Source organism: Acanthopagrus latus, chromosome 10 (genome assembly GCF_904848185.1).
Source record: "Acanthopagrus latus isolate v.2019 chromosome 10, fAcaLat1.1, whole genome shotgun sequence".
NCBI lineage: Eukaryota > Metazoa > Chordata > Actinopteri > Spariformes > Sparidae > Acanthopagrus > Acanthopagrus latus.
The window spans coordinates 3,976,011-4,000,082 of NC_051048.1; the positions used below are offsets into that span (position 1 = coordinate 3,976,011).

Here is a 24,072-nt window from a genome sequence, read left to right on the forward strand (position 1 = left end):
TGTGTGTGTGTGTGGGAGACCCCCCCTCAACTTCCGTTCATCTTAAATGACATTTAATTGACAGCTTGCTGCTCTGATGCGGAAACTGCACCATTTACAAGAAGGTTTGAATATTAAATAATTTGCGATAAAAACAAGATTAATAAAGTTTACAAGGTCTCTCTTAATTCAACGATACATAAAATCGACTGTTTTCTAAAGAAGTCTGGCGGATTTCACTCCATAGATACGAGCTGTGTTTGAGTTCCAGTTTGGGGCAGCTGTGGATCCAGGGTGGAGCCAGCGTCTTGTCATCGGAAGGTTGCGGGTTTGATTCCCCTAATCTGCATGTTGAGGTACCATTGGGCAAGACACTAAACCCCAAACTGCACTTTGCATGGCAGCCAACGCCATCAATAGATGAATCTGGACAAAAGCATCTTCTAAAAGCCCTCTAAAAAGAGGCTGCTACATATGTTGGATTTACAAGAAGGCTTAAACGAATTTGTTTATAGAGTGTCTTAACTTGATGACGCACAAAATCAAGCGATTTTCAAAGGGAGTCTGGTGGATTTCTCTCCCTCTCCATCTCTTTACTGGTGTTGACTGTAGTGAAAAATGTTCTCAAAATGTTGCAAATGATTTTCTAACAATGATAAATGTCATCCTGGACATTCAAGTCGATAAAAAAAAAATGTAAGTCCCAAATGTGAAACTCAGATTCAGGTGACTAACTAATGACTGAGATGATGTTGTGATGATTGTGACATTAAGTATGTCATGTGGCTACGTTTCAGGTTTCACTGACTCCTTTCCACAAACAAATCACAATACACTTCTGTTTGAGCGCTTGGTGACGCGCTTACGCAACATCCTCCACGGTATCTAGACGATCTGAGGTAGGATTGTTATGATGTGATGATGGCGAGATAAAAGAGTCTTTAACACCAGACGACGGAGCAGCTTCCGAGTATTTAAGTTTATATAAAGAGATTCAATGAGTAACTAAAAATACAGTTAGTTTGGCTACATTGTGCTCCGGATGTCTGAACATTTGACTGCACTGGGCTTTGCTGTTGCCATAGTTGGCTTAACAACTAACAAACTAAACAGGCTTCACTAAGCTGAAGTCATGGAGATCAATTTAAAGATTAACCAAAGAAAAAAAGTGATGATTGGTAGAAAACAAATTTGAACATCATCCTCAATCTGCTCTGATCGATTAGCGACAACTTGAGCTGACTGGCTGTTGGAGGTGTAATGTGAGCTTCAGTCATGTTGTTATCAGCGGGGTAACGATACATCGATCCAGATCGATATCTGATGCAAAGTGGAAAACATCGATGCACGTGGCTGCCATCCAGAAGACCCGCCTTTATTTTGAAGTCCCATGGCACATCTGGGCGATCCTTTCCAAGCAGTGCTAGTTCATGTCCAGAAGAAAATGGAAAGAAGCCAGGAAAAAAAAAAAAAAAACTACGAGGATATCATCTACTCAGCAGTAACATCAGCAGGTCAGTTTTGGATTCCTGAGAAATCAGAGTTGATATAAATGATATATTTGAAATGATCTCATATCGATCCCCTGTATCGCGCTGAATCGAAACTGTGTCTAGCAGTTGTGACTAAACCTGAAATTGTTGACATTTTTCTTTAACTGGATGTCGGAAAAATCTCTGTTCGATCTTTCCTGGCATCATCACTGAAACGTTCACATCCTTATAGTAAAGCCTCGTTATTTCCACTGGAACGATGTATTCACTGTCTTGAGTTTCCTCTTATGCTAAAAACAACCTGCTCATGTGACCGACTGTCTGCCTGTGTCGTCCTCGTGCTTCTTGCCTATTACATTTGCAGTTGCAAGTGTTTTCAGGATCACAGCTGTCTGCGATCCAAAAATCGTATCAAAATCGTATCGTGGCAGACTTTGTGATATCGGCAAATATCACATCGTGCAATGCAAGCAGCTCTTCGAGAGGGAAAAGTTGGATACACTGGATATGTAGTAATGACGTAGACAGCTTTTTAGGATGTATGAAGATAATACATTCATGATCAGACGGAGATCTGAAATGCGATAAAGCGCCGTTCATGTCTTTCTTTAGAACTTTGTGACGCTTGTGAGGTGTTTGTTTCTAAAGAGGATCATGGAACCATGACAGCACAACACAAAGGTGTCGGCTGGGTGTGTTGGTGTCTACATAGTCTTGATTGTGTTTTCATCATTCAACAAATAATCATTATAATGAGTATTTTCATTTGCAGTTGAGCGACTAAAGGCTCTTTGTGTGTTGACATCATGGAAGGATGTTCGTTGTTTCTGGTGTCACGCAAACCATCCGCCCAAAGAATTTCACCAGAATAGAACTTAAAATCTCGTCGAGCATGTTTTTGCATCAGAGAAGTAATCTTATTTCAAGAACATACATCTAACTACAGTCTTAATAAGATATGCCATCTTGTAGAGATAATTTGAACCAGTAACAAGCTACAATAATGTTGCACATAATATCCAAACAGATGATTTAAGAGCGAGACCACTTGTACAACTTCTCAATTTAAGAAACTTGTGAAACGACAATAATTCAAGCTTGTTTTCTTTGTCAGTTCAATCAAAAGACTAAAAATCTGAATTTAAGGTGCTCCATCTTGACAAAGTGAGTGTTTGTTGTTTGTAATAAGCAGAACTGGATTAAATTTAATCTTTTTCTGTCTATAATTTAATCTTTAAGAAGATTTGGCTTCTTTCTAGACGAGCTGTGTTTGTAGTGCAGAGAGGAGTTCCCCCTGTCTGTCAGGTGCAAAGAGAAAAGTCCTTTTTTTAAGACGAGGATATTTTTGTCTTACTATAAGTAGCCTCAGGTGTTCTTCCTGCTTCATGAATGATTAACTTCACACCTTCTTGGGATTTTCCCAATGAGCTGAGATCAATACAGTTTTTGTTTATCTCTGCAGAAACATGTGAGGACAGGTACGACCAGTTTCTGTAAGTCAACACTAATTATGTTAGCTTCCGTTAGCTTCATATTTAGAGTTCAGACAACACCAACAGTGAGATCAAACAGAACAAATGGGAAAAAAACAGTCCTATAAATGTTGACAGTTGTGTTTTAACCGGGTGTCAGAAACACATCTGTACGATCTTTCTTGGCATCAGCTCAGAAATATTTACATCCTTGTTTATTTTCACTGAAATATTTTCCATATTCCCCATTTCACACCTGACACTCAGCAGACTGCCTCGAGTTTCCTCTTCTGCTAAAAACACAACCTGCTCATGTGACTTGACTCGGCTGACTGTCAACACGTGTCAATAGGAAGTAAAGTTTTCAGGACCAGATCGAGTTAAAGATTCTGTCTGTGATCAAAATAGTAACTCCACCACATCAAAACAGCAGCCTGGCATCACCCTGGAATTCAGATCTGTTAATACAAATGCTAACAATGGTCGACAACTTCAGTGAAAAGCAGTGATGTTCTCCGTACCTGGAGGTGTGACGCAACCCTGCATCAAGGCGGTCAGAACATCTTTAACATGGAAAGTTTGACTGAGTACATGAATCCTAAAGGTTAAATGTTCACCATGTCCTCCTACCTTAACCAAACTGAATCCGACAGATAAAATGTCACGACTGTTTCAAATATCTTCTTGTAACTTTCTCCAAAGTGCTTTCGCTGCATTTTCCAAACCTCTGTCAGTGGTTTTGTTACTGAAACGCCTACCATCCGCACCATTTCCTCCAGTGTGATTTATAGATGTCGAGTTTGTTTCAGTCTAAAGAAGGTGGAGCAGGCACGACAATATAGTCACGAAAATCACAAAAACAAGTCCAAATTCTTAACCAACTCCTGTCCATCCTCCACTGTCAGATCTCTGAGTGTCAGAGCTGGTTTCACTCTGATGGACGTCGTTACAACACACAGCCTCTCCTAATGATCTGGTTATAATGTGCACACACTGTAAATACATCTAGATTTACATGAGAGATGTTGTTTTGACTCTTTTAGACGCCCAGAAGATGTCAAGACCTCAAAGAGTTCATCAGCCACAAAGTTCATGATAATAAACTTTATTAACACTCAGAGACAGTTACAAACTGACTTTCAGCCCACTTTAGGTTCTCTTTTGGAAACATTGCATGACGTCCTCGTGGGCCTTTATTATTACTTTAATACAATCGTCATATGAAACATGTCTCACAAAAATATGAAGACACAGCTGACTGAGACAGAAACAAACTGCTCTCAGTACAGTGTCTTTGAGATGAAGAGCGCCCTCTGCTGACCTTTATCTTTAACACCAGCGTGAACAGATGACAGCTTTTCTTTCATTCACAGTAACAGACAGTAAATAACAAATAAAAACCAAACAGCAGAACTTCATTTCATTTAAACTGCACATTACAACCAGGAAAGGTTAAAGCAGATTTCAGATGAGTCTAATAAGAGACAGAGTTTGATAAAACGTCCTGTCAACCAATTAGCTAAACTGATATTTACAACTATCAGTATTAATGTGAACTAAGAGAAGCTAATTAGCATTTAGCCACCACAATAGCATTGCAGTGATGTGATTTTCTTACTTACTACATTGTTCGAATACTTCATCCACCAAGCCATTGTATTCTCATCAATGAAGAGTATTGATCAGAAAGCATTGTGATCCGGGGGTTAGGGTATTTACATGTGCTCACATCGGAGCAGCTTTGGATGCAAGTTGCTCAGACGATTGATCGCTGTCATTAACTCAATGATGGCTTGTCTGTCCTGTTGATCTGTGTGATGGACGAGAGAGAAAAGCAAGTTCAAACAAAGCACTGACACCATCAAAATACTTCCATTCAGAACAATATGAAGAGCAAACACACCTTTAGTAAATCGATGAATGAGAGCTGACAGACAACACAGAACAACACCGAGGAGACATAGGATAGCTACAGTTAATATAGCTGCACCAGCTACAACTTCAATCAAATCGTCTGACGTCTTCTTCGGCCCTCCTGCTGTGTGTTCAGCATCTGCATGAAGGCAGAAAACCAGTGTTAGTATCTGATATCAGGAGCATCAACTCATCAGAGTCAAACCAACACATCAACAACATTTATAATAACACAGCAAACGTAGAAACAAGACAATACGTGACTAAATAAACAGGAAACAACTAGTAATCATCCGTCTGACAACCAGCTGCTGATCACAAACATAAGTTACACCACATGACCACATGGTGGCACTGTGGCAACGCATTGATTTATTAACCAAAATCTGCTGATCAGAAACTCATTTTTACTTTCTAGATTTATTTCAGCATGATCATATTGAATTATCCAACATGTAATCTTGCTGCTTCCTCAGGTTTTTGCTACATGTCTCCAAAATGTGAAACCCTACACAGATGTTGAGTGGTTGCAGGTGTTGGTTGGTCCTCAAAATCAGATTTGGCACCAGTTTCCCATGATGCATTATTTCTGTGTGAGTAACCATGGTGACCTACCTTCAGTTGACGCTGGTGTGATGATGTTGTGTTCCTCGTGTCCTCTGTTTTCTCCTCGAGAGGTCACATTCAAGACAAAATGTTCTGTGGGTGTAAATCAGGAGGCTGTTAGATTCTGATGTCTGACCCGTGTGGCAGTAACATGTTTCCATCCTGCACTGCAGCAGAGTTCAGCTCACCTGTGGTCACCAGCATCCATCTCCTCGTCATCTTGTCATAATTAGCAGCCAGGTCACACCAGTAGTTTCCAGAGTCCTCAGTCTTGAGTCTGGACACATGAAGTCTGATCCGTCCGTCTCTGAGGGCGTCTTTGTCACACTGGACTCGTCCTGCAAACTGTTGATCCTGAGACTCGGGGACGTCGACGCTGTTAAACATTTGATACAAAAGCTTCACAGGATCTGACTGGAGAAAACAACGCATGCTGGTGAGAGACATGTTGGTTCTGATGGGACTGTTCCAGCTGATGGTGATGTCATCGTCCTCCTCTGCCTGATAGAAGGTCGCTGTCATTGCCACAGCAGACATCACTGCAGACAAGAGAGGACAAAGAGAAACATCATGTGGACTAACATCAAACTTCACCTCATTTCAGCCTGAAACATTTTTATCAAGGAACTGGAAGATCCTGAACTAATGCAGCGACATAGATTTAGTTTTTACCTCACTACCAGGTGAGGAATAATGCCTGACAAGGTGTCCATTATCAGGTATTAATGGACCACTTACATCATGGTGACTTGCCTTAGAAAAGGAACATTGTTGCAGCTATTTGTCAAACCCTCAGGTGTTGCAGGAGGTTACTGTTTGTGAAAAATGTGAAATATAAAATAATGTGTTATATGTATGTCGTTTCATAGGTGTCTGTTCATCAGGGGTTAACTGACGTCCTGCAGCCAGTCAGAACTGCAGCAATTAATCAATGAAGGAATATTTATTGTCAACTATGTTGATAATGGATCTTCAAAATATTTATGTATTTTAATAAAATTAAATTAAATGTGGGTTGCAGGACCACTGACCACAGACAGAGGAGGACAGAGCGACAAGCAGAACCATCAAGATCATCTTCATCCTGTCAGAGAGGAGACAGTTTTATTACAGGAACCAGATCTGACTTCATCAAACATCACAGGTTTTACAATAAACTGGTTTGGTCTATTAAACTTCACAGTGTGTGATGAAACACTGGAGGAAACACAGACTAAATCACACAATATGTTTTTGGTTACTTACTTGTTTGCTTGCGAGTGAGCTGTCACATGTTGTGTCACCTGAAGTATTTCATGGAGGGAGCTGGCAGGAAGAAGTGCTTATCAACACAACCACAAGGTGCTAAAGGGAGAAGAGGGAGGAGCCATGAGCTCAGTTCAGCTCATAGTGAAAGTGAAAGTGAAGTTGTATCAGCTGCACTGGCTACGAACTCAATATTTTCCATAAATGAATAAACAAGCTAATAAACAAGTAAAAGTAAAATAGTATGAAATGGATGTGATCCAAACGGCCACAGTTAGCTCGGCTTCATTTAGTTTCTGTTCAGTCAGCCAGTCTGAGTGAGGCTACAGGTTATGGTAACAGACAATATGAGAATAAAAATAATCTACTCAGTTTTAGTTGAGTTTACCTTCAGCAGGTGTGCAGGAGAAAAACAGCAACAGCACTGGACGACGGAGAAAATGACGCCAACTGAGCTCCTCCAGATTCATTTGTTCATGTGTCCAGGTGAGTCACACAGGGAAATATGAAGGTCACCAGGAATGGACCAGGACTCTTTAGAATAAAGCCAGTGTCAACGCCCACTTAGAAAACCCCGCCTACATGCATCATTCAGCTCAGGAGGACGGTCTTTGCCAGCCGTTTCCGTTTCTGGATGTTATAGTGTGCCAGCATAATAACGAAACCACGTCTGTACATGTTCAACAGGGGAGAAGTTGGACTTGTTGTCGAGCATGTCTGAAAGGTGCTTCTACAAATCGAGCCAAAAGGCAATTAATAAAAGTGATTTTCTAAGAATGTCTGGGGACGTGCTGTTGTTGACCTGTTTGACTATGTACATGAATCCTGGAGGTTAAATTGAGTCACTAGTTCAAGAACAGAGTTCAACATCTAACCAAAGTCACAAGAACGAGTCAAAGTTCTTGCCCAGCTCCTGTCAGTGTGGTGACAGCTGCACAGACTGCTGTCATACTGTGTTGTGTGGCATCTAAACAACCAGAGATTTTATGAGAGATGTTGTTTTGACTCTTTTAGACACCCGGAAGATGTCAAGACCTCAAAGAGTTTATCAGCCACAAAATTCATGATAATAAACTTTATTAACACTCAGAGACAGTTACAAACTGACTTTCAGCCCACTTTAGGTTCTCTTTTGGAAATACTGCATGACGTCCTCGTGGGCCTTTATCATTACTTCAATACAATCATCATATGAAACATGTTTTACAGAAATATGAAGACACAGCTGACTGAGACGGAAACAAACTGCTCTCAGTACAGTGTCTTTGAGATGAAGAGCGCCCTCTGCTGACCTTTATCTTTAACACCAGCGTGAACAGATGACAGCTTTTCTTTCAGTCACAGTAACAGACAGTAAATAACAAATAAAAACCAAACAGCAGAACTTCATTTCACTTTAAACTGCACATTACAACCAGGAAAGTTTAAAGCTGATTTCAGATCAGTGAGGTGAAGAACGTTTCCTCCATTATTGTTGTTCATCACTTGTTCGCTCTGACTCTTCTGACTCTAACTTCAGTTACTGATCAAACTGAAGTTGTGACATATTTCTCAAATACTGTGAGAATAAATTGAAGGATTGTGATCATCCTCAATTTATTCATAATTTATTCAGTCAGAAAAAAAGGTTGTACCTCTGTTTGAGACCCACACAGGGTTTAAATCCTCAAACTCTCCTCCAGTTTCTTAGAACCATCACCTGGATGACTGATGACCTTCACGACAAATATTAGTTTCCATGTTTTGAAGCCGCATTACAGTGATGTGATTTTCTCAACTTAATATATTGTTCTAATACTTTACCCACCAATTCATTGTATTCTCATGCATGATGATTATTGATCAGAAATCATGGTGTTAATACTGTGAAGCCCCACAATAGTCGCCCCACCTCGAGTTCTTTGATCAAAAATATTGCCATACTTGATTGTGTACATTTATAGAGAGTGTTAGAGGAGAGTAAAAATGTATTGTGTAACAATATTAAAATATTATCTTAAGGCTGGATCACCCAGCTCTTGTTAAATAAAAATTAATTAATACACAGTACGCAGTATTATTTTAAGGCCTAATTTGGACCCAGAATGTAAGAAGTGATGCAGCCAGAGTCTTTATATGTGTTCACATCAGAGCAGCTGTGGATGTTAGTTGGCCAGACGATGAATCCTATTGATCTCTACAACATCTGTCCTGATGTTGACCTGTGTGATGGAAAAGAGAGAGAAGTGAGTTCAAACAAAGCAGTGACACAAACATAATAGTTATTATTCAGAACAATATGAAGAGCAGACACACCATTATTATGTCGATGAGACCTGTCAGAATATATTTTGCTGCAACGAGGAGGCATATGACATTAACAACTAAGAAAGATCCAAGTGGAATCCATCTGTGAAACATGTCAGCTGTGCTCCAGTCGACTGACGTCACTTTCTTCTTCGGCCCTCCTGCTGTGTGTTCAGCATCTGCATGAAGACAGAAAATCAGTGTTAGTATCAAACGTAGAAACAAGACAATACGTGACTAAATAAACAGGAAACAACTAGTAATCATCCGTCTGACAACCAGCTGCTGGTCACAAACGTAAGTTACACCACATGACCACATGGTGGCACTGTGGCAACGCATTGATTTATTAACCAAAATCTGCTGATCAGAAACTCATTTTTACTTTCTAGATTTATTTCAGCATGATCATATTGAATTATCCAACATGTAATCTTGCTGCTTCCTCAGGTTTTTGCTACGTGTCTCCAAAATGTGAAACCCTACACAGATGTTGAGTGGTTGCAGGTGTTGGTTGGTCCTCAAAATCAGATTTGGCACCAGTTTCCCATGATGCATTATTTCTGTATGAGTAACCATGGTGACCTACCTTCAGTTGACACTGGTATGATGATGTTGTGTTCCTCGTGTCCTCTGTTTTCTCCACGAGAGGTCACATTCAAGACAAAATGTTCTGTGGGTGTAAATCAGGAGGCTGTTAGATTCTGATGTCTGACCCGTGTGGCAGTAACATGTTTCCATCCTGAACTGCAGCAGAGTTCAGCTCACCTGTGGTCTCCAGCACCCATCTCCTCGTCATCTTGTCATAATTAGCAGCCAGGTCACACCAGTAGCTTCCAGAGTCCTCAGTCTTGAGTCTGGACACATGAAGTCTGATCCGTCCGTCTCTGAGGGCGTCTTTGTCACACTGGACTCGTCCTGCAAACTGTTGATCCTGAGACTCTGGGACGTCGATGCTGTTAAACATTTCATACAAAAGCTTTGAAGGGTTTGACTGGAGAAAACAACACATGCTGGTGAGAGACATGTTGGTTCTGATGGGACTGTTCCAGCTGATGGTGATGTCATCGTCCTCCTCTGCCTGATAGAAGGTCGCTGTCTTTTTCCCAGAAGACATCACTGCAGACAAGAGAGAGGACAAAGAGAGACATCATGTGGACTAACATCAAACTTCACCTCATTTCAGCCTGAAACACTTTTATCAAGGAACTGGAAGATCCTGAACTAATGCAGCGATATAGATTTAGTTTTTACCTCACTACCAGGTGAGGAATAATGCCTGACCAGGTGTCCATTATCAGGTATTAATGGACCACTTACATCATGGTAACTTATTTCACGTTTTTCACAAACAATAACCTCCTGCAACACCTGAGGGTTTGACTAATAGCTGGAACAATGTCTTATATGTATGTAGTTTCATAGGTGTCTGTTCATCAGGGGTTAACTGACGTCCTGCAGCCAATCAGAATTAAGAATTCACCAGACCATGATATAAATGTTCTTAACTTTCAACCAGCCACCAGAATTGCAGCAATTAATCAATGAAGGAATATTTATTGTCAACCATGTTAATAATGGATCTTCAAAATATTTATATATTTTAATCTAATTAAATTAAATGTGGGTTGCAGGACCACTGACCACAGACAGAGGAGGACAGAACCACGAGCAGAACCATCAAGATCATCTTCTTCCTGTCAGAGAGGAGACAGTTTTATTACAGGAACCAGATCTGACTTCATCAAACATGACAGGTTTTACAATAAACTGGTTTGGTCTATTAAACTTCACAGTGTGTGATGAAACACTGGAGGAAACACAGACTAAATCACACAATATGTTTTTGGTTACTTACTTGTTTGCATGCGAGTGAGCTGTCACATGTTGTGTCACCTCAAGTATTTCATGGAATGAGGAAGTCCTTTTCATGACAACAACAAGGCTGTAAAGTGAGAGGAGGGAGGAGCCATGAGTTCAGTTCAACTTGAAGTGAAAGTGACAGTGAAGTTGTATCAGCTGCACTGGCTACGAACTCAATATTTTCCATAAATGAATAAACAAGCTAATAAACAAGTAAAAGTAAAATAGTATGAAATGGATGTGATCCAAACGGCCACAGTTAGCTCGGCTTCATTTAGTTTCTGTTCAGTCAGCCAGTCTGAGTGAGGATACAAGAAACAGACAATATGAGAATAAAAATAATCTACTCAGTTTTAGTTGAGTTTACCTTCAGCAGGTGTGCAGGAGAAAAACAGCAACAGCACTGGACGACGGAGAAAATGACGCCAACTGAGCTCCTCCAGATTCATTTGTTCATGTGTCCAGGTGAGTCACACAGGGAAATATGAAGGTCACCAGGAAGTGACTCTTTATAATAAAGCCAGTGTCAACGCCCACTTACATCATTCAGCTCAGGAGGGCGGTCTTTGCCAGCCGTTTCCCTTTCTGGATGTTATAGTGTGCCAGCATAATAATGAAAAACCACGTCTGTACGTGTTCAACAGGGGAGAAGTTGGACTTGTTGTCGAGCATGTCTGAAAGGTGCTTCTACAAATCGAGCCAAAAGGCAATTAATAAAAGTGATTTTCTAAGAATGTCTGGGGACGTGCTGTTGTTGACCTGTTTGACTATGTACATGAATCCTAAAGGTTAAATTGAGTCACTAGTTCAAGAACAGAGTTCAACATCTAACCAAAGTCACAAAACAAGTCAAAGTTCTTGCCCAGCTCCTGTCAGTGTGGTGACAGCTGCACAGACTGCTGTCATACTGTGTCGTGTGGCATCTAAACAACCAGCGTCTGGTGGATGAAGCTGCCTGGACTCTGTTCAACATCCTCCACTGTCAGATCTCTGAGTGTCACAGCTGGTTTCACTCTGATGATCGTTACGACACACTGCCTCTCCTAATGATCTGCTCCATCTGATCCTAAGTGATGCAGTCAGAGTCACATCAGAGCAGCTGTGGATGTTAGCTGGTCAGATGATGAATCCTATTGATCTCTACAACATCTGTCCTGATGTTGATGTGTGTGATGGACAAGAGACAAAAGTTCAAACAAAGCAGTGACACAAACATCATAGTTATACAACAAGAAGTAATCATCCGTCTGACAACCAGCTGCTGGTCCCACAACAGAAGTTACACCACATGACCACATGGTGTCACTGTAGCAATGTGTTGAATCATTAACCAAAACCTGCTGAACAGAAACTCATTTTACTTGGAGATCAAGTGAGATTTATTTCAACGTGTTCATATTGAATTATCCAACATGTTGTGTTTTACCACGTGTTTGGCACCAGCTTCCCATGATGCATTGTTTCTCTATGAGTAACCATGGTGACCTGTCTTTAGTTAAAGCTGTTCAGGGTGGGATGAAGAATCCAGTATGCCGACCAGCTCGTTCTGAGTCTGGACAAACCAGCATGGACCAGCACCAAAACACAACATATAGGAAGCGAACAACTTCTCTCTTTGACTGTTTATCAGTCGTTTATTCACAAAAAACAAAAGACACTCCAACATCGGGAAGAACGCCAACTCTCCTAAACCTCTGTGGTCCAAACATCAGCTCTTCGTTGCCATGGTTATTCACTGACGCTCACTAGGGAGCCTTGCCCAACAGTCATCTGTCAGTAAGAGGGAAACTAACCAGATGATGAATTACGTCCGTTCAATCCACTACAATACTGTTCACAGTTACAGTTACATACAAATTATACTTAATGCTTGTTCTGATCATTTCTGATGACATTTTTCTATTGTAAACAAAATAGTTACATTCAAATAACAACTGTTTCTCATTCATAAACAAATATGTTAAACAGCTGATTACATATGAACAAATGCAATGAAAAGCTTGAGTGTTAAAGACTCAGGATCCATAAACTCACCCGACTGAGAAGTAAAAATGTAAAGATAGTAAATATGTTAGTTGGAGGTTAAAGGGAGGCGGTCTTGTACCTGCTGAACGTGCAAAGAAACTGTTTGTCATCAACTCTCTGAACTCTCAGTATTTAATCCTGAAGGAGGATCAGCTCCAAGTCAAATAGAAAGTGAAGGAAGTTGGATAAGCTGAACTGGCTATAAACTCAGAAATATCAATATTATCCATAAATGAATAAACAAGCTGTTAATATAAAATAAGTAAACCACAATGAAGTGGATGTGATCCAAATGTCCACAGTTAGCTTGGCTTCATGTTGTTTCTGTTTTTATCATCTGCTGTGCTTCCACCAGGTAACAGTCAGATTTAGACTGTAAACTAATGTTAAATCAGCCGGTCCGACCGAGGCTGCAGGTTACAGTAACAGGAAATATGATAATGGAAATAATCTGCTCAGTTTTGGTTGAGTTTACTGTCAGCAGGCCTGCGGGAGAAAATCAGCTAAAAGTTATAGAAGGAGGGGAAAGCTGTGATTTACCACCAGACTCCCTTTAAAAAACCACACAATTTTACACTTTATAATCATCCTAGAACACTTTCTACAACACATTCTTACCTAATTTACGCACAGGTTGTCCTTTTAAATATCTTGACTGAACATGATGAGGAAGAAAGAAAACGTCTGACACTCAGTTTAAAGCCTGACTAGATTCTGGCGCAAAAACAAGAGAGGAAGTTTAAATTTATCCAGGCTGCAAATTCGTCCCTGTCTGCAGCAGATGAGGGAACCAAGATATTCATCAGACTTCATCTCTGATGCCAAGTGAAAATGAAAACAGAATAGTTGCTTTTTTAGTCCACATCTGACTAGAGTTCACATGCAAGGCAGCTGGAAATCCAACTAGGCCGAAGTTTTAGTGAAGAAATCCACTGCTGAAGGTCTCCAGACGTCACATGGCCAAAAGATTTTAGAGCCACAGGTCAAAGTTCATCTTCAGCTTGAAGCAACAGGATTTCCCTCCGTCCTCTCTCCAGTGTGAACATCTGTGACTGGAGGGGGTTGCTGGTTTAAATCCTTGCACTAACTGGTGAGATCCAAGCTTGCAGTGCTTTCTCTGCTAACATCTCTCAACATGCCCTTTGAGCAAGGCACCTATAACAGGTTGCTTTTTGATCTGGATGGACAGCTAAAAAAAGAAAACGATGAATCAGTCAACTGTCTCACAAAAAAGCAACTTGTACGTTTTGTTTCCAGCATTCAAACATTAAGAAAATACTAGAAAACATTAAATTAAAGCCTCTCACATAATTCTTGTTTCTGACGATTGCGTCTCCAGTATACTGCAAATACAACAGCCAACAGGATCGCCACCGAAGTGCCGACACACACAGCTGTGATCAGTGCTTCTCCTGCAAAGACCGCTAAGGATACAAATCAAACAAGAGATTATAAGTGAAACTGGAATAAAACACTTAAAAAAGGTGGCAATTAATCAACTGGATGGGAAAAAGACTAACAGTGAGAAGATGGGTTTAATGGGTTTCAGATTTCTTATGAAAAGATATTTTATATGTCTGTTGTTCCATGATATCAATATTTTACTTTTAGAAATCACAGTTGTTGTAAGTACCAGTTAGCAGCTACAAAATGCTAAAAAACCTATGTGGGATATTTGAATGAAGTATCTCGACGAAAGCATGAAAACCTGCTAAACTGTGGGCCTTTTGAAAATGTTGTACATTCATTCTAAAGGGGGAAAAATTGACACAGTTCACTGAATATTTCAGAAAGTGTACCAGAAATGTATTAAAATAATTATTAGCCGTTGTTTTCCTCATTGAGCCGAATGTTTTAATGTCTGAATGAAGATTGTACGTTGGAGAATGCAGCAGGAGTTAAATGTCAAAAATCACGATGGTAGGTTAACAATATGCTTTTATCCCGTAAATGAACAAATGTTCCATTGAGGTCTCATTAACCAGTCACATGCTCACATGCTCACATGCATATTTTCCCACAGTGAAAAACACTTTTATGAGTAATAACAGAGTAACCAGTGTCTCTCTAGCTCGCCTATGCAGAATCACAAACAAACAAAATCTCCAGTTATCCTGGGAATGTTTGCTTTCCCACGGCTAACCCATGTTTCTCTAGTGGGACACTCCCGGCAGTGGAAAATGTCGCATTTGACTAAACAGGCTGTTATCCGTTAGATAAGACTAAAAACAGTTTCAGTTTGAATTGATCATGTTCTCACCGTTGACATCAGTCTCCTTTTTAGGATCAGGCGTCTGCAGCGGCGTCTCTGTTGTGACAGACTTTGACTCTGGAAAAAACAGATAACTCAGTATTTAAAGCAGACGGCAGCTTAAGTTGTTGACAAAATCAGCCACAGAGTTTTAAAGTTATTCAAAAGTTATTCATCAATAAGGTGCAGTACATGTGAGAACTGGCAACTAACTGCTGCTCACTGTAGCTGCCATTAGCTCAGTTAGCTGTGCAGTTAGCAGTCCAGGCTGAAGGAGCACCGAGATAGTGTTAGCACAAGAGCTTTCGGACCTGGCTGTGCTAGCTGGTTAGCATGCTAACTTCAGTAGATGCAAACCCATTAAATTCTTACAAAACTGTGTTTCCACAAATTCTGTTGATAATTTTAGTTACTTTTTGGATGTTTTCAACTTAAACTCTTAAATATTGCACCTTTGATTTGGATAACTGGATTAGCGACGTTAGCATCGGCATCTGTCAAGTATAATGAAGTTTATCTTGACAATAAAGATTTTAACACTCACCAACTGAAAGGTAAATGATTGAAGACTTAAAATGTCCCTTTAACTTTGGGATGAAACATTTATATCTTCCTTGATCTTCAAACGTCACGTTGGTGATCTTCAGCGATATGTTGCCTCGTGTCAGGCCGTCTGCGAACAGCTCCGTCCTCTGGACGTACTCTGCGATCTTCATGTCCAGGTCCTCTCGGGCGTCACGATACAGATGGACGTACTCGACCCGGCGCAGGCGATCGTTGGGGTCAGGCTGAAGGTCGGGCTTGGACCACTCCACCGTCAGACCCGTCACGTCGATCTGAGGCTCCACGTGACACGGCAGGATGATGTCATCACCCGGGGCAGCGACGATTGGCTCAGGTGACCCGATCACCTTAAAACTCCCTGAGAAATAGAAGAAAACTTTAACATGAACTCGTCACTTTTCTCCAACACATTTACAACAACTTCATGACTTTGTCTACAAAATGCCACCAGAGTGATGCCTTTAAATATCTTGATCCAAAACACAAAAATACTCCATGATTTGAAGTTTCTGAGCCCAGTTGGCTCCATGTTGGTGTGAATCAAAAGTACACCACATTCTTAAAAGACTAATATTCGCTCAAAGGTGTTTGTGTGCACAAACTGTGGCTGTTCGTTAAAAAGTATTCGTCTCTGTGGCCCTCTTTGTTCTGTTGCTCTTTGTGTGTTGAAGCTGCTATAAGGAACTAATCTCCTTTAGAACACACACCTGCAGGATGCCTGACAGGAAGCCATTGTTCTGTTTGTGGCTTTGGATGAATGATAGTAACACTGGACGACGGTGCAGCTTCCGAGTATTTTAACCGTATATAATTACCTGTTGACAGGAAAATGACAGATAACTTGGCTACACTGTGTTCCTGAATTTCATCATCTCCTGCCATCACTGACTTAATGACTTCAAACTAATGTTCAACCAGGTTTCATTAACTTGAAGTCATGGAGACTGATCAAGTTAAAGATTAATCAAAGTAAAAAATGTGATGTTGGGTTCTTTTATTTTTCAACTTTTGTTCTTGGCTTTGTATGTGTACTTTTTCCTGTTTATTTTTTCAGAAATCTGGTAGAAATACTTACATTTGATTTGATTTGCATTGCTTCTTAAGCACATACAGAGTGGAAAACTCAGGACTTATATATTAATATCAATATCTCATATCTATATAGGACCGATATCTACAATATCAATGAGAATATTAGCTCAGAAATATGTATTTTTTCCATAAATCAATAAAACAAGCTGTTCTCAGAGGAAGATAAGTTCCCCAGAACACTGCTTGAAGCCGGAAAGGAGTTTGTTTGTTTATTCAGTTTCAGTCACCGAAGATCTTAAAATCTCTTCTCAAAAAGTTCATGATGTCTCTTTCAAGAAAATATAAGAATTAGTGGACAACATCCAGTCTGACTGAGGCTAATATGAGAATAAAAAAAGTTTACCTTCAGCAGGCCTGCAGGATAAAACCAGCAGAAGGACGATGAGAGTAACAGAAGATGGAGAAAAGCTGTGACTGAGCTCTGGGTCCATTGAAACGAGTCGGTTTAACAAACACAGACAGATGGAAGACAAAGTGACGACTCATCACAGGAACTGGACAATCAGGAATTCCCAAAAACTGTTGAAGACATGTTGAGACACGAATCACCAGACTTCCTTTAAAAAACACTAAATTATGAGACTCATCGCGTTAGGAGACACTTTATAATCACCCTGAAACCCTGTCTGTAAAATATTCTTACCTATTTAGGTTTACTTGTTAATCCGGCAAACATTATACATGACAGTATTTCTTTCTTTGTGTAACGCCTAGTATGTATTTATCTGCCTCCTCTTCCTGGTTGCATCCTCAGCAGAATTTCCCAGCTGTGTGACAGATAAAGCTCAACTAATCTAATATCAGAGTTGGGGGGGTTTCACAGACTCAAACAGAGACTATAACTGTTCTTGCAGAAGTAACTCTGCTTATGCTTCAAGAAAAGTGAAACTGCACATACAAAAAAGACAAGAATATGATACGAGGGCAATTAAAATAATCTATCATCACATTTCTTTCCTTGATCCAGGTAAGCAAGGCAGCCGGCAGAAGCACAGCAGGTGATAAAAACAGAAAAACAAATTGAAGCCAGGCTGACTGTGGACATGTGGATCACATCTATTTCTGCCTCAACACACTAAATATACAAACAAGCTCCATTTCAGACTGTCTTAACTTTGTCTATATGTGGCGGACCCTGCCACCTACACACATTTACACATGTTAATTGTGCAGCTTAATTTGATTTGAAGTTCTAATGCTGATTTTACCTGCAACAGGCGTCCAGGAGGAGGAAAAATAAAAAGCAACAGGACGACAGAGAGGATGAAACTGAGCCGAGGTGAAAACTCAAGGGAAGATTTGAATTTGTTCACCAGAACTAACTCACAATAAAACCACACAATAACGCTCGGTTAAATCCCGCCTACACATAATTCAAATTGAGGAGGCGGTCTTATAAGATATAACCGTTACCGTTGACAGTTACCGTTGACAGTTTATCATCCCGGAAATAGAGATGAAAGTTACCGATAGCAGCAGATACGTGGGAGTGTTTTTAAAAGAAAACCAGGCTCACCTGTCGGTCCAGAATTGGAGGAGACGGTTTTTTCCCCCCCAGCCGCTGTGTTCTGGTCTTATGGAGGGCGCATGTACACTACAGAGAATATAAAACATCCGCACGGAGGATCCATGGTGGGAACAAAACTCAGAATCCCTTCAAAACGGCGTGAAAACAGAAGAGGAACTGTAATCAATGCAGACCATGTGGGAAACGTCATTATTATTATTAGATCCCAAACTCCTTTCTTCAGCAGAGTGACTTCCTGAGTGTCGCATCTCATCCACGTGTGAGAGAGAGAGAGAGAAAGAGAGAGAGAGAGAGACCTCCCACCAAAATACGTCCACTTCAAGTTAGTTTGTAATGTGACAGCTGACAGTAAAACTGAAGATTATTACTCACCAGAGAGATGGATTTGAAGGATTTCGTAAATAGTACATGTGTACCAGAGAGATGCTTGGATGCGGGAGATGCGCCCCTAAAACGAGGCTGTGACATGTGCCGAAGTTACAAGAAGGTTTTATTTTGAAAAGTCAGAATAATATGGACAGCAGCAAAGAGAAAGACGAGGAGGATATTATCCAGTCAGCAGTAAAGTCATCAGCGCGGAAATATTTAGGATTTCCTGAGAAATCGGAGTTGATACAAATGTAACTGATTGTGTTAAATGGGTATTTGGTATGATCTTATATGGATCACAGGTCCCTGTATTGCATGAATCGAACTCTTATCATGGCAGTTGTGAAAAGACGGAAAAAAACATTTCTGTCTGTCGACATTTTTCTTTAAATAGATGTCGGAAGAGTATCTGTATGATCTTTTCTGGCATCATCACTGAAATGTTTACATCCCTTATTTCGACTGGAACAATTTATTCACTGTGTTTTACAGCATTTAAAGGGTTAATAAAAAAAATGTGTATTATACAAATCGATCGCTTGGCAATTAACACAATCAAAATATGTGATCTTAAATATGAAGACAGCTGTTTGAGACTGAAACTAAATCCACTCAGTACAATCTCTTTGAGATAAAGAGCGCCCTCTGCTGGCCTTTATGTTAAACACCAGCGTGAGCAGATGACAGCTTGTCTTTCAGTCACAGTAACAGACAGTAAATAACAGACACAAATCAAACAGCAGCACTTCATTTCAGTTTAAACTGCACATTACAACCAGGAAAGGTTAAAGCTGATTTCAGGTCAGTCTAATAAGTGACAGAGTTTGATGAGACGTCCTGTCAAATTAATGGACGACATGAAGGTGAAGAACATATCAACTCCATTTTTGTTGTTCATCTCTTGTTCGCGCTGACTCTTCTGACTCTAACTTCAGTTACTGATCAAACTGAAGTTGTGACATATTTCTCAAATACTGTGAGAATAAATTGAAGGATTGTGATTGTACTCAGTTTATTTTATAAATCAGAAAAAAGCTGCATCCCTGCCTGAGACCCACACAGGGTTTAAATTCTCAAACTCTCCTCCATTTAGTCAAAACTGAAAAAAACAAAAAAGACACAAAGGAGTTTTATTTTTTTTTTCATTATTTCAGCATCATATACAACAGTCACATTTTATGTTTAAACACAAAGTTAGAATAAATGCTTCACAGAGTCAGAACTGCTTTGCAGAAGATAAAACATTCAGTTAAAAGACAAAAATAAAAACAACAAATCCAATGATCCTTTTAGAACCGATCTGCACTTTGACCTGACGGCTGCAGTCCAACATGATGAGACCTGACTTTTACTGACACATCACTTATGACCTATAAGCTGAACAACCATTCACACCTAGGCTCACCTGGCCATAACAACCAACATGAAGGCCGGTTGGACCAAAGACCCACATGTGGTCCTAACGACTCAGAGGTCACGTGTGTCCTTAATTATTCTGTAAGGACACTCAAATACTCTGTAAGGACACTCCCATACGATGTAAGGACACTCCCACGCCATTTAAGGACACTCCCACACTCTGTAAGGACACTCCCATACTATTTAATGGCACTCCCACACCGGGTTTAAAAGCCTGAGAGGCGGAAAAAGCATGAGAGGTGGAGCATCTTGAAGAAACTGAAACAAGTCCAGTTGCTTACGACACAGAGCTTAGACTTACTCTCACCTGGATGACTGATGACCTCCATCAACATGTATTGTACTGAATATGAAATACATACTTACCACTACAGTGTACTTCGAATGTTATGCAAGTTAAAGCACAGGGAGTATGTAAAAGTAAATCACAAAGTTTTTAGCATAACTTAGCTGAACAGTATTAATCATGAACTAAGTAAGTGAAGCTAATTAGCATTTAGCCACTACAGTATTAGTTTCCATGTTTTAAAGTAGCATTACACTGATGTGATTTTCTGAACTTGCTACATTGTTCCAATACTTCATCCACCATGTCATTGTATTCTCATTTATGATGATTATTGATCAGAAATCATTGTGATCCAGGGGTTAGAGTATTTACATGTGCTCCCATCGGATCAGCTTTGGATGAAAGCTGCTCAGACGATGAACTGTATGGATCTCCATCACCACCTAAATGATTGCAGGTCTGTCCTGATGTTGATCTGTTTGATTGACAAGAGAGAAAAGTAAGTTCAAACAAAGTACTGACACAAACAAAATAGTTCCATCCAGAACAATACGAAGAACAAACACACCTTTAGTAAATCGACGAATGAGAGCTGAAAGACAACTTTGAGCTACACCGAGGAGACATATTATGGCACCAATTAAAAGAACTGCACCAGTTGCAACTTTATTCATATCGTGTGATTTCACTTTCTTCTTCGGCCCTCCTGCTGTGTGTTCAGTATCTGCATGAAGACAGAAAACCAGTGTTAGTATCTGATATCAGGGGCATCAACTCATCAGAGTCAAACCAACACATCAACAACATTTGTACCAACTCAGCAAACGTAGAAAAGAGACAATAAGTGACCAAATAAACCGGAAACAACAGGTAAACACAGATGTTGTGCAGTTCAGGTGTCGGTCGGTCCTCAGATTTGGCACCAGTTTCCCATGATGCATCATTTCTGTATGAGTAACCATGGTGACCTACCTTCAGTTGACGCTGGTGTGATGATGTTGTGTTCCTTATGTCCTCTGTTTTCTCCTCGAGAGGTCACATTCAAGACAAAATGTTCTGTGGGTGTAAATCAGGAGGCTGTTAGATTCTGATGTCTGACCCGTGTGGCAGTAACATGTTTCCATCCTGCACTGCAGCAGAGTTCAGCTCACCTGTGGTCACCAGCAGCCATCTCTCTGTGACCTTGTCATAATTAGTATTCAGGTCACACCAGTAGTTTCCAGAGTCTTCAGTCTTGAGTCTGGACACATGAAGTCTGATCTGTCCGTCTCTGAGGGCGTCTTTGTCACACTGGACTCGTCCTGCAAACTGTGGATCCTGAGACTCTGGGACGTCGATGCTGTTAACCATTTCATACAAAAGCTTTGAAGGGTTTGACCACAGAAAACAACGCATGTTGGTGAGAGACATGTCAGTTCTGATGGGACTGACCCATCCCATGGTGATGTCATCGTCCTCCTCTGCCTGATAGAAGGTCGCTGTCTTTTTCCCAGCAGACATCACTGCAGACAAGAGAGGACAAAGAGAAACATCATGCGGACTTCCATCAAACTTCACCTCATTTCAGCCTATATCACTTTTATCAATGAACTGAGAGATCAATTGAGAGGTGTCCATTATCAGGTATTAATGGACGTCACAGAGGCCTGAATGGACACTTTGACAGGCTTTATACTTACCATGGTGACTTGCCAAAGAAAAGAAATAAGATCATTAATTTATATTTTCAGGCATTTTGCCATCAAAATCTAACGGTGTTCACAAGAAATAACCTCCTGGCAACACCTGAGGGTTTGACTAATACAATAGAAAGTCAAATTAAATGTGAGTTGCAGGACCACTGACCACAGACAGAGGAGGTCAGAACCACGAGCAGAACCATCAAGATCATCTTCATCCTGTCACATAGGAGACAGTTTTATTACAGGAACCAGATTTGACTTCATCAAACATTTATTTCAATGTTATTTTGGTGAATTTAATGGTATATACATTTTTTTTATTCAGCCACTTTTCTGTTTTTTCTATTTCTGCAGTCTTCCACAATAACAACCATCATCTGCTCATGTGCAAATTGTTCTACTGTACTGGTTACAGTTACATACAAGTCATACTTATATGCTTGTTCTGATCATTTCTGCATCATCATTACATTAAAATAACAATAACAACCTGTTTTTTAAATTGTTGAAGATTCAGGATCCATTAACTCTTCTGACTGAGATAAACAATGGTGTTAATGACACTGATGAAATACAAAATAAATGATAATTATAAATAAATAAAAATGTCAAGATAGTGAATATGTTTGTTAAGAAAGGAGCCGATCAGCAGATTGAAGCTTCACTTACTTGTTGTTGTTTCGTTCTTGTCAGGTGCGCAGTATCCTGTCAGTCCATCAACACTCTGAACAGTCAATATTTAATCTGGAAGGAGGAGCAGCAGACATGTCAAAGTGAAAGCAAAGGAAGTTTGATCAGCTGATCTGGCTGTAAACTGGGTCTGACACACATAAACAAAGTTAAACAGTATGAAATGGATGGGATCCAAATGTGCGCAATAGCTTGGTTTCATTTCGTCTCTGTTTCAATCACCTCCACCAGATGTTTTAACGGTTACCGTTGCAGGTAACCGTTAAAACATCTGGCAACAGTTGATTAAGACTGTAAACTAATGTTCAGTCAGACAGTCTGAATGAAGCTACAGGTTATGGTAACAGAAAATATGTGAATAAAAATAAGGCGTGCTCCAGAGGTGTCAGTCTCGACACATCACAGCCACTCTGCCTCCCAACCACCAGACTCCCTTCAAAAAACGCAAAATTTTGAGATTTATCGCATTGGGGGACACTTCATAATCATCCTGAAACCCATTCTACAACATACTGTTATCTATTTAGGCGTCCTTATTAATCCGGCAAACATTATACATGACAACATTCATTTTCAAGTTGCATTTTAATTGTGCAGCCTCATCATGATTCCAAAAAAGTTATAATGCTGATTTTACCTTCAGCAGGCGTCCAGGAGAAGAACAGCAACAAGACTGGATGACAGAAAAGATGAAACTAACTGAGCTCCTCCAGCTTTATTTGTTCACATGTCCTGGTGTGTCACACTGGTAGACGTGTTCACCTGGAACTGACTCAATAACAACCATACAAACGCTTACATAGAAAAACCCGCCTACATGTAAGAGCGGTCTTACAAACCATTTCACTTTCCAGATGTAATATTTTGCCAACATACTGTAATAATGAAACCATTTATGTGCGTGTTCAACAGGGGAGAACATCCTTTTCGAGCATTTCTGAAAATTACTTCTGCAAATCAAGCCAAAAGGCAATTAATAACAGAGATTTTCCATGGGAGTCTGGGGACAACTTGCTGTTGTAGACTGTAGTTCATTAAGCTGCTTTGTCGGGTCCGACACCATCTCCTGTGTTCGTCTGATAACCGACTGCTCATGGATTTACTTGATCTAAACAATGGCGCATGGAGGCATTGATAATGAATAGTTGTGTCTCTCAGTTCTTTACAATTTGCATGAAGAAAACTGGGGAAAACAGTCCATAATTAAATACACACAAACACATGTTTAACTGTTGATTCATACAACAGCTGCAGAAACATGGACAACATTTACTCAACAGGAACTCTGAAGTGTAAGATGCACAG

The 24,072-nt window shown here is 40.2% G+C and overlaps 4 protein-coding genes across 10 annotated transcripts; all 4 read right to left on the minus strand.

Annotated features, from left to right (window-relative positions):
* Positions 1-4,415: 4,415 nt before the first annotated feature.
* LOC119027021 lies at positions 4,416-7,204 on the minus strand. 2 transcript variants are annotated; one of them, XM_037111818.1, is made up of 7 exons: positions 7,098-7,204; positions 6,710-6,808; positions 6,496-6,548; positions 5,653-6,003; positions 5,474-5,557; positions 4,848-4,997; positions 4,416-4,754 (listed from the first exon to the last, which is right to left on the minus strand). In XM_037111818.1, exons 3-7 carry the CDS (start codon positions 6,545-6,547, stop codon positions 4,660-4,662), a joined length of 732 nt encoding a protein of 243 aa, XP_036967713.1. In that variant the 5' UTR covers position 6,548; positions 6,710-6,808; positions 7,098-7,204; the 3' UTR covers positions 4,416-4,659. The 2 variants fall into 2 exon arrangements, with proteins under 2 accessions (XP_036967713.1, XP_036967712.1); XM_037111817.1 differs by having other exon boundaries at positions 6,748-6,808; positions 7,098-7,198.
* A 569-nt stretch (positions 7,205-7,773) lies between these two features.
* Positions 7,774-11,380, minus strand: LOC119027025. Of its 4 annotated transcripts, XR_005077271.1 has the most exons (8): positions 11,226-11,380; positions 10,854-10,940; positions 10,640-10,692; positions 9,764-10,114; positions 9,585-9,668; positions 9,005-9,174; positions 8,789-8,910; positions 7,774-8,720 (listed from the first exon to the last, which is right to left on the minus strand). XR_005077271.1 is itself a non-coding variant. In XM_037111821.1 (7 exons), exons 2-7 carry the CDS (start codon positions 10,925-10,927, stop codon positions 8,854-8,856), a joined length of 789 nt encoding a protein of 262 aa, XP_036967716.1. In that variant the 5' UTR covers positions 10,928-10,940; positions 11,226-11,380; the 3' UTR covers positions 7,774-8,853. The 4 variants fall into 4 exon arrangements, 3 of the variants coding, with proteins under 3 accessions (XP_036967716.1, XP_036967717.1, XP_036967718.1); XM_037111821.1 differs by having other exon boundaries at positions 7,774-8,910; XM_037111822.1 differs by having other exon boundaries at positions 7,774-8,910; positions 10,892-10,940; positions 11,226-11,379.
* A 1,085-nt stretch (positions 11,381-12,465) lies between these two features.
* On the minus strand, positions 12,466-18,816 carry LOC119027026 (myelin-oligodendrocyte glycoprotein-like). Of its 3 annotated transcripts, none has more exons than XM_037111827.1 (6): positions 18,307-18,816; positions 17,134-17,309; positions 15,679-16,056; positions 15,144-15,212; positions 14,191-14,307; positions 12,466-14,072 (listed from the first exon to the last, which is right to left on the minus strand). In XM_037111827.1, exons 2-6 carry the CDS (start codon positions 17,219-17,221, stop codon positions 14,014-14,016), a joined length of 711 nt encoding a protein of 236 aa, XP_036967722.1. In that variant the 5' UTR covers positions 17,222-17,309; positions 18,307-18,816; the 3' UTR covers positions 12,466-14,013. The 3 variants fall into 3 exon arrangements, with proteins under 3 accessions (XP_036967722.1, XP_036967721.1, XP_036967723.1); XM_037111826.1 differs by lacking the exon at positions 18,307-18,816 and adding an exon at positions 17,999-18,165; XM_037111828.1 differs by lacking the exon at positions 18,307-18,816 and adding an exon at positions 17,434-17,549.
* A 1,017-nt stretch (positions 18,817-19,833) lies between these two features.
* On the minus strand, positions 19,834-22,325 carry LOC119027027. The gene is made up of 5 exons (XM_037111829.1): positions 22,241-22,325; positions 21,547-21,897; positions 21,368-21,451; positions 20,964-21,119; positions 19,834-20,870 (listed from the first exon to the last, which is right to left on the minus strand). The coding sequence occupies exons 1-5, from the start codon at positions 22,290-22,292 to the stop codon at positions 20,839-20,841; spliced, it is 675 nt and encodes a 224-aa protein (XP_036967724.1). The 5' UTR covers positions 22,293-22,325; the 3' UTR covers positions 19,834-20,838.
* Positions 22,326-24,072: the final 1,747 nt, after the last annotated feature.